We start from the raw sequence: 10,288 nt of genomic DNA, 5'->3' as shown, positions 1-10,288 counted from the left end.
CCAGGCGAGGAGTCATTGTAAGCCTGAGAGGCTGCAGAGTGATGAAGAGAGATAAAACTGAAAAAGTAACGGCCTCACCCTCAATAGCTTATATCACAACAAATTTCTTCATGGCTTCTGAAACATCCTGAGAATGAGGTAGAAAAACAGAAGCCACTTTCGCAAGGGGAGAACATTTTCAGGAAATTGGAAGGAAGAATATGGTCTAGTATTAGACATTTGCCATCTCTTTAGTAATGGGGTATCAAAATAAATTCCAACTGAAACTATCAAGCAGTTGTTTGTTTGCAGATTATGTAGCACTAGACAGAATAACTTTGATAGAAAAAAGAGGCATCACTTTACTGATCTTTTAATTTATATCGAATTCTGACATCCGTTTCTGGCTGCAGCATTCCAAAGCCATATCTCTCCTTGTCGAAGCCTGGGATCTCTATAGCAGAATCTTTCAGTTCCAAATCAAAATAGTTTAAGAGGTGGAAAACACATCTGTAAATAGGAGAAGAAAAAAACCAGATCAGTATAGGCAATGATGTTGACTCTCCATTCATTCTTTTTTTGTGTGCTTTAATATCAAAGAGGTAGAAATACCTAGTCCGAACATAAAGAAGGAATAAAATATTTAAACAAAAATTATGGTTGTAGCACCAGGCTGTATAGCGTGCAAATTTGCACTGTGAGTCCTTATCCTACTAAAATTAACTGTGATCCTATGCAGCTTTACTCAGAAGAATGTGTGGCTTTATTCAGCTGGGCATTTCTAAGAGACATTGCAGGCCACAGGTGTGATCCTTTACAAATTTACCCAGCAGTAAGGCCCAGATGGCCGTATTCTTACAAACTATGGCTCACAGACTCTGCTGTCAGGCTTCAGAGGCACAGTTGTATACCTTGGCTTTCCAGACACTGAACTTTTTACTTGGCAGAAGGTTCATGGACACAACTTGGCAAGATTAGCCTCTTTATTGCAGACAAGAATGACACCATATACACATACAGAAGATTTGTCCAATACAGTACACAGAAATTAAGGCCTTATATATATTTCTGTGCTCTGGGGTTTACATTCTGGGCTTTTTCTTCCCACTTTTTTTAGTCAATGAATACTTGGCCATTTTCTCAATGGCTTTGGAAGACATCTGATCTATGCTGACATAACGGATCTCTCTAGCAGGAGAACTGCTGGATCCTGCCTTGTCAGCCTCAACTGCAATTCTATGTATGTTTAACCTTCACTGGAAGGAATGGAATGTAAAGAGTCACTTTCATCAGTTTCAGTGAGACTTAATCACAAGAGATGTTTGATTGATTGATTGTGCCTTCAAGTCAAGTCTTGATTCCTGGAAACTGCCTGGACAAGTTCCTGCAGTTTTCTTGGCAAGGTTTTTCAGAAGTGGTTTGCCATTGCCTCCTTCCTGGGGCTGAGAGAGAGGGGCTGGCCCAAGATCACCCAGCTGGCTTTGTGCCTAAGGTGGGACCAGAACTCACAGTCTCCCAGTTTCTAGCCTGATGCTTTAACTACTACACCAAACTGGCTCTCAGTGTTAATCTCTGAGGCCTGTTTATAAAGGTTAATTTTTATAGATCAGACTTAATAGAAATATCACTAGCAATGCCCCTTTCTACTACTAATTCCATGCATTTGTATTGCATATATTTTCAGTGGCTTTTTTTTCTTAATTCACTCAAGGCCTCTATCCGCATGGCTTCACCAGGATATTTTTTCTCTATCAGAATTGCAAACGGACATGGTCTATCATTATTTTTATTATTTATTTATTAAAGAAATTTATATGGCAGCCCAACTTACTCACAGTGACTCTAGGCGGCTTACAAAAATAAAACCTCAAATACAAAACCCACTACACCTCCACCCATTATCAACTTATTAAAACTATAACATCAAATTACAGAAATTGGATGCAAAATTCTAGTTCACTCTGGTCTGTGATTTACAGAAACAAATCCCAATAGATTTCAGTGGATTTAGGCATGTCAAAATCATTTGTGCTCAAAACATTCTGAGTTTGAAGCAGTCATTTCTCATGTTTAAGCTCAGAACAAAACATTCTCACATTTCGGATTTTCCGAGTTCAGACAGAAGAGTTCATTTCATTTTGTTTTGGGCATTATTATTATTATGTCCCATAACATTTATTATTATTATTATTATTATTATTATTATTATTATTAGCCACAGAAACTTGTAAAATATATTAGCCAATAAAATAACAGGCACAGTTTTCTCACTGCAATTTTTTTATTTTTTATTTTTTATTAAGAACATTATTCAATTTCAACATATATAGCTACCATATAATATGAAAAATATAGAAAAGCAAGAAAAGATAGCCATAGAACAAATTAGAGACTATAAGAGTAAAAAAAACTAAAGATGGTTTCTGACTTCTCCCATGGAAGCACAAACACAATTGGAGATGTAATCTCCCACCCACAGTTAGACCATAGTAATATTGTTCCTTTCAAAGCAAGCCATTTAGTCACTAAAACCCACAATTAAAACTTCATTTCCCCCCCCCCCCATCACATGCAGGTAGTCTAAAAGTGGTTGCCAAGTGGTGATGAATCTGGAGACAGTATTCTCTCTTATTAAATTTTGACTGGAGCCTGTTGAGATGAGGAGCAGATGGGGTGAGGGAGAATTAGTTAAGTGCATTTTCAGAGACCGAGAACTGTCTGAACATAAAAATGCCTGCTGCCTTCCAAGTTGCTCTTCTAGAGTGTGCATGTGACTGGGTAGTGGGTTAATAACATGCATTTGACAGCACATCTGCAGCCTGCCCCCATTGTTCCTAGCAATTTCCCAGCCCCATGAAGAAACTTAAGAAGGTGGCTTTTATTGAACTGGTCTATGTCACTGTTGTCTACAAGACTGACAGCACTCTCCAAGACTCCAGATGTTGTTTTTTGAATCCTTACATGAGGATGAAAGCAGCTGAACTAGATGTTTCCAGACTGAGTTGGAAGGCCTTAGGGACAGGTGGGGCAGAATGAGCAGAGCCAGCTATAGCAAGGCCATCCACATCCTACCCATTAACTACATGCAAGGAGGATGGCCTAACTGATGGAAAAAGGACCACAGGTGGAAGTAATCTTTTTTGATTTATCCATTAATGGGACTGTGCAAAGCTTAATGTTAACGGTGGCATCAACTGATTCTGTCAGTCCATCTAAAACAATATTTTAGATCAGAAGATCTAATCATGCATTTTCTTCCCCAAATCAGCCAACCAGACACAATCCCTTCTAAACACACCCACCCACACACAAGTAAGGTATAATAAAAGGATTTTTCTTCTCCTTTAGTTTCACCTTCTAGTACGTGTATTCCCTATTGGTGGACTTATGCTGTCATGTAACAGCCAAAAGTCCTTGATTTTGTTCAGTTCTTCTAAATATTGTGAAGTGATTCAGATGGTTCTGAAGTCATATGCAACATTTCTATTGCTAAACCGATGCAGATTTACCCCTGTGGCCCCTTGGAACTATAATGTGAACACTGTAAAGAAAAGCAGGCACAAGAAATCCTCAACATGCATGGACTGAGATGTCTGTAGGTAACTGACATAAACTCTAAATGGATCTGGAAACAGATTCTTGAAATTTTCCTAAGGCAAAACTGAACAACAAACCAACTACCAAACTGAGTGCAGGCTATTACTAATTAATAGTGAACAACAATCTATTCTGGGATAAGTCAAAACTTATGCATGCTGCCTGCTTTGAATTGCAAAGCAACAGCAAGTGTGGTTTATCAGACAGAGCTTGTGGTTGACATTCAGCTTGTCTCCTTTCAGCCTGATGGGTCAAAACAATTTAATAGATGAAGACTTCACCAAGAGTTTTAAAAATGGATTCAATCCATAATCACACAGTGAAACCAAAGCAGATAGCATTTTTGTTTGTCTTGTTTCCTCTTTGAGAACTTCAGCTTTTGTACAAGCCAACACTAGCTTCTTTTAATCGATACCACATTTAGAGATGGGTATTTTATCAGTGTTATGCATTCACTTACAGTTTGATGCTATTAACTGCAAAGAACTTTCCAATGCAGACATTTACTCCGGCACCCCATGGTATATTGTAATACTTGAGCCTTTCTCCTCCTTTATAGAAGTCTGTTTTTGCTGTGCCATCTGAATTGAGAAACCGGTCATATACAAACTTCTGAAAAACAAGTTCAGACAAATATTCCTTTTAGTTTGAACTAACCAGTATTTAAAATGCAACATCCAACATAGGATATTTAGTTGTATAAAATTCCATTCAGATGTTTAAAGTAGCAAAAATGAGGAAAAATGGCTATGTGACACATGATGGAATTGGATCCAGATTTAATAATGATTGAAGCAGACCCACTGAAATCAGTAGAACTTAGTCCTAATTAACTTACATCCCATTAATGTCAATGTATCTATTTTTAAGTATAAGTAGGTCTTGAAGCAACCAAAATTAATTACAGTTTTCAAACCAAAATGGCAAAAGAAATGGAGACACAAGACAAAGTCCATATGACATTTTCTTCCACAACTCCATTAAAAAGAATGAGAGCTCCATTTACATAGGGAAGGAAATGAATCTTCAACATACTCGATCCTTATACTTTTATTCTAACAAAAGCAGAAGATGTCATTGCAATTACTGAAAAATAATCTTCGCTGTGGATATTACTCCACCCCAAGTAAATTAGTTAGTCATAAAGCCTTGCTGAACGTTGTGAGAATAATTTGTTATACTGGTAAAAGGAATAGCAATTCCCAAAATGAACAAATGTATACCAGTTTACCTTCACAAAAGAGGCAAGCTTCTCCCCTCTACATCAAAGAAGAGGGGAAAATAGACAAGAGTTTTGCTGCCACAGATTGCCTGTGTATAGGTGTCTCATTTGAAAGTAGAGTGCTTGTGGGAATTCTTGTGTTGTGACCGTCACCTTCCTTCCAATAGACAGTAATCAGAACTTTTAGATTCTTTTTCTCCAGTCCCATGAAAAAAAAGCACAGGATTTACTGTTTATTGGGACATGGGCTGAAATAATTTAACATTATAAACAATAACATAGTGAGATCTGTGTTATAATACTGTCAGTATGGTTTTTTTCAGAATTGTTCCTGGGAAACTGTTCATAAAAGGAAGGTTTCTCTGTCAACAAATAAAAACCTAACAAAGTGGAGTAAAAGGGAAGCAAGCTAGGAATACAGAAGTGGGGGAGTTACTGACGGAAGTGCCATAGCAACAGCCAAACAGGAATTCCAGGATTAGTTCTTATAATCTTACTGTTATGGTATCATTATATTTTTATATCATAAAATATTTTTGTTCCTGTGAGAATTCTTGAGAGCCAGACTTATGAGAAAAAAATATTTTTTTGAGATGATGTGAATGAATCATCACAGGTCTAATATAACCAACAGAACGTCTGCATTTCTTTCTTGGTGCAATTAGTTCATACATTCAGTGCAGAGTGAACCCAGCATTGGTGGGCTGATTCTTTTCACTCCAGACATGGAAATGAATGTTTTTTTCAACAACTTTATATCAAATTTACCGTGTTTAAACAGAGCTTTATCATTAGAAGTCTTTACCAGTGACAACATTTCTGGAAGTTCTCCCAAGAGTAGAACATGACGGCTGTACCGCAAGTGAAGGAAAAGAATCCTGAGATCTCAGCCTTACCAACCCCATTACCTGACTTCTGTGATGTCTAGATGTAGCTGTTCCCTCAGGTGATTTTCCATTATGTCATTGCCTGCAGTTCTGACAGGTCTAAGGATGCCGTGCACTGAATAATCACAGTTCTTCACTCAATAGATTTAGCTCAGATACACAGCATAAACAAACAGCAGAGCAAATCTGTCGTGGGGAACACGATTCAGAATAGCACTGCCTTACCTCTGGCTCTTCGTAGATTTCAGGGTCCATCTGAGGGCTTATCAGTGGAAAGAGGCAAAGCCTATCTCCCTTTCTCAGGTGGTACTCTCTACCACCTGCCAGTCTCAGGGGCATGTCCTGAAGGACCTCTCGGCTGATAAAAGGAGCTGCCGTCAAGCGCAGTGTTTCATTCAAAGCACTGTCTGTACAAACAGAAGACCCACAGGATATATTATGGCACCCAGAAAACACAGGAGCAAAGGTGTGGGTGGGCTGTCACAACATCAATGTACAAGGAAGACGATAGCCCAATTTCCAGCATTGCAACTGCCACCCAAATCCCCATCTTACCAAATCCTTTAAAACAGGACCAGCAATAAAGGAAATATAATAGGAACTCTTGGGGCCCTGAGAAAGCAAGGCCAGAATACAATTCTGTCACATCACTGCTTCTTGCTGACAATACTAAGATGGTGTTTGTATACTGCATTTAGCAATATTGTGGTTTTCATGTAGCAGGGTGGCTTAATGGGTTGTGTGAATCCAGTTTATTTTGTGTAGTCTGCCTGCCTGCCTGCCTGCCTTCCAGAGGTCTGGAAGTAGTGTAATATTTCTGATACTACCGCTAGGGAAGAATGGATAAAAACTTCCTACACAAAGAGAAGCAGCTGAGGGCAAAGAGAATGCTAAAATTTCTGCTACTGCTCAGCTATTTTTTCTGTAGATTTCCAACCATACAGTTCAGTCACGTTGAAGTAGCATACCCTCACCATGTGATGTGATTATATGTGTTTGTATCAAGAGCAACAGTTTCTTCCATGTACCTATGGCTGAGACCATTATTAAGAGGCTAATACTATGAAACTTATTTCAGCCTTCAGAAGAACTTCTGATTTTAACAGGATTATTGGCCATTTCTTTTTGTCGCTATGAAGGTACCTGCTGATATTGAGCAGGAAGACTACAGTGAAAATGTGTTACTGCTGGGGCAAATCAACCTAGATTTAGGAGCAGTTTTGAATACAGATCATCAGCATTTCCTCTAAGGGGATTTGATTGGGGGCAAATAAATTGTAGGGATCTCAGAGTTAGATGTCATGATTTAAAATTACAATTATGTCTAAAAGTCCTCTACTGAAAGGTCACCATATCCTAGGGGCTCACTCATTACATTTTGCAAGTATAGCATCTTTTGCAAATCTCAGACCAGGGATGAGATGAAATGTGGGAAAGAGGGCAGTGACAGCAGAAGGCCTTGGAAATTAGATGAAACATATTGATCATTTTCCATTTAACTTGAGAGCAGAAGATATAGCTTTCACTCTGATTGGGTCTTGACATTACCATATCCTGATAGCTGATTAGGTATATGACACCATGCAATCACACTGGCTGCACAAGCCTCAATTGACCATGCAGCCCAATCCCCAATAGATCAGATTACAGTTAAGATGTTTTTCTTTAATCACCATCCACAACCTTGGCTTGTTGATGGTTAGCTTAATTTAACCCTAGTCTGGTGTTCTCTGCACCTGAACTAATGGCTAATTTAGCCATTACTAAGGGTGCAAGTAAGAGAATAATTTAAAAAAAAACTCTAGACGTTGACCACTGAAAAGATTGTTGGGGTGCCTGGTTTAGACAGCAGAGGAAGCAAAGGCAGTATCGGACTGGTTAACCTGATTGTCTGCAAACCAAGTGGAAGGTTACTCCCCCAACTGTAATGTAATAGTGGGTTTCACAAATGCTTCCATTATATCCTGTGCAGAAGTACTTTCCCTGCCCAAGATATTTGATCTCTATGGCAGTTCCCAATTCAAGGTCATCTTGGAAGGAAGATATCACTGTCTTTTCGGGGATTTTCTTTCAAGGTTTGCCAAATCCTGGATTTGAAAGACATTCCACCCATGCACATGCTGCTTTCTTTCTCTGTGTGATCATATCCACATGTTTACCAAGCTGAAGAGACTGGACCCAACATGGAAACAGCTAAAGGGAAAATCTGATATTCTCTGTGCTTTAAAGAAAGAAAATCAAAGAGACAGATAGGATGGCGGAAGAAGCATTCCCAGATCCAGTGATGACAGTGGTAAATATTTAACTGACACTTAAGGGATTAAATTGCCCAAGGCGTCTGAATGACAGGTTACTAACCCAAAATGGGTGTGCTATCCAAAACTTCTTGGTTGGTTATCTCACAAATTGGCCTGGTTGTTAAATGTCTGTTTCTAAATAGTCTTTCCATTTCAGCTTGAACTGCTGCCATGGCTGCAGGATGTTTTAAAAGAAACAGGAGAAGCCAAAAAACTGCTGGGCCAGCATTGCTCTAAAAATGAAAAGAAACAACAAAGGAATCAGACTACTTTTTCTTAAAAAAAAGCAGATAACACAAATAGAACTTTATCACAAAGCAGCAAAATCTGATCCAATTTAATACCCTTTCAATTAAAATCAACAGTGTCTGGTTCACCTTCCATAGGAAAGTTCCACGTTGGCAGTTTGGTAAATGAACAACAAGGATTGCCTTCAAAGCTGAGAACTAACCCTAAGTCTTCAGCGGTATTAATGATACTATTCCCAGAACTAATTGGCTGCTTTAGAAATCTGAGGAATCTCATAGTGTCTTTATCAGAAAGGCAAAGAGCGGAGGAAGCTGGTCAAGCCTGATGAATTAAGACATTCAAATCTGCTGTAGCAAACAATATTCCTTAGAAATAAACTCTCACCTAAGATTTGAACGTAGTATAACACAGCCTTTATATCTTAGAAGGCTTATACATAGCCCCTCTAACTTTCTGTTCAGACATTCACAATGTTTGGCAGGAATGGCAGAACTACATGGCTAGCCTGGGCTCCAAGTTCTGATCCCTGCTGGTTGCAGCCTTAGATCTTCCTGCACTAACTGGCAATCAGTGGAAAATTAGCATGTGGTAAAGGAAATCACTAGCTCTAGCATTATTGCTATTTCCAAGAATGTTTCTAGGCTACCAAAACATTCTTAATAAAAAAAACCATGGTGAATGGCTAAATCCCAGTGCTTTGTTTGGAAATATGGCATTCTATTAATAAATAACAAAATAATCCTGGATGATTGGAAGGCAACTCAGAAATAAATGGATATTTAGTGACAGATTTAGTAAGTAGATGTTTCATGACTGATTATGTCTACTGTGACAATCTTTTTTGAGAACCCAAAACCATATTTCAAAATTTTCTATGTGCTTACAGGTCCTAGATGGCTGCTGATCTCTATTTCACACAGTCAGGAACCTGCATTATTAGAGTAACCCACCATGTAGAACAACTGAAGCTACCAAGGTCCCCTTCAGACAATTCTTTTAAGAAGTTACAGTCTAAGGTTGCAGCTGAAGGGGACAATGGAACATTAGGATTGATGAGTGTAGGCAACCCTGCATCTTCCTCCATAAATGTTGGGTGAGCATCTAAACTCAGCTATTTCTTCTCAGGAGTTCTGCAGAAGTAATTTCAAACTCAAACCTCACTTTGGCCAAAGAAGACAACAAACGGTGTTTCTATTATTGCACTTCCCAGAGGCTGGGAGAAAAAATAGTACTAGTATGTAATAGCTTTTGTACTTTTGCATCTTTTTTCTTAAATAGTAAGAAGAATGAAAGACTATCAATTTGTAAGTTCTATTAACTTCAGTGAAAATTTCAAATTAGGCATATATTGCATTATTTATTTATTTATTTATCAAATTTGTCACTGCCCACCTCCTCCCACCAGAGGGACTCTGGGTGGATTACAAGAAAATACTAAAACAATAAATATATAGAATGCCTTAGAAAATTACGTATCATTAATAATATAAATCTTCAGCAAAGGATCATTACCTTGCCATGGTGCTGGAGCTTGAGCACCTCAATGATGCCATGAGCTAAACCGTGAAGGGCCACCCAAGACAGGAAGGTCATGATAGAGAGGTCAGACTAAATGCGATCCCTGGGGAAGGTAATGGCAACCCACCCCAGTATACTTGCCGTGAAAACTAAATGGATCAGTACAACCAGAGATATGTCGGTATACCATCGGAAGATGAGACCCCCAGGTCGGAAGATGGTCAAAATGCTACTGGGGAGGAACAGAGGATGAGTTCAACTAGCCCCAGATGTGATGACGCAGCTAGCTCAAAGCCGAAAGGACGGCTAGCGGCCGACGGTGCTGGTGGTGAACGGTGAATCCGATGTTCTAAGGATCAACACACCATTGGAACCTGGAATGTAAGATCTATGAGCCAGGGCAAATTGGATGTGGTTATTGGTGAGATGTCAAGACTAAAGATAGACAATTTGGGCATCAGTGAACTGAAATGGACTGGAATCGGCCACTTCACATCAAATGACCACCAGATCTACTACTGTGGACAAGAGGACCACAG

At 38.9% G+C, this 10,288-nt stretch overlaps 1 protein-coding gene across 1 annotated transcript in view; it reads right to left on the bottom strand.

Annotated features, from left to right (window-relative positions):
- Nucleotides 1-336: 336 nt before the first annotated feature.
- Nucleotides 337-10,288, bottom strand: part of PTGIS (prostaglandin I2 synthase) — a 33,961-nt gene continuing 24,009 nt past the window's right edge. Inside the window, exons 6-9 of the mRNA XM_063297069.1 lie at nt 8,044-8,215; nt 5,911-6,092; nt 4,037-4,188; nt 337-489 (exon numbers count right to left, since the gene is read on the bottom strand). Of these exons, the coding sequence (XP_063153139.1) occupies nt 342-489; nt 4,037-4,188; nt 5,911-6,092; nt 8,044-8,215 (654 nt within the window). The 3' untranslated portion in view covers nt 337-341. The remainder of the gene's footprint in view (nt 490-4,036; nt 4,189-5,910; nt 6,093-8,043; nt 8,216-10,288) is intronic.

This window comes from Candoia aspera, chromosome 3 (genome assembly GCF_035149785.1).
Source record: "Candoia aspera isolate rCanAsp1 chromosome 3, rCanAsp1.hap2, whole genome shotgun sequence".
Taxonomy (NCBI): domain Eukaryota; kingdom Metazoa; phylum Chordata; class Lepidosauria; order Squamata; family Boidae; genus Candoia; species Candoia aspera.
Note: the sequence above shows the minus strand (reverse complement) of the source record. Positions and strands in the feature narration are given on the sequence as shown.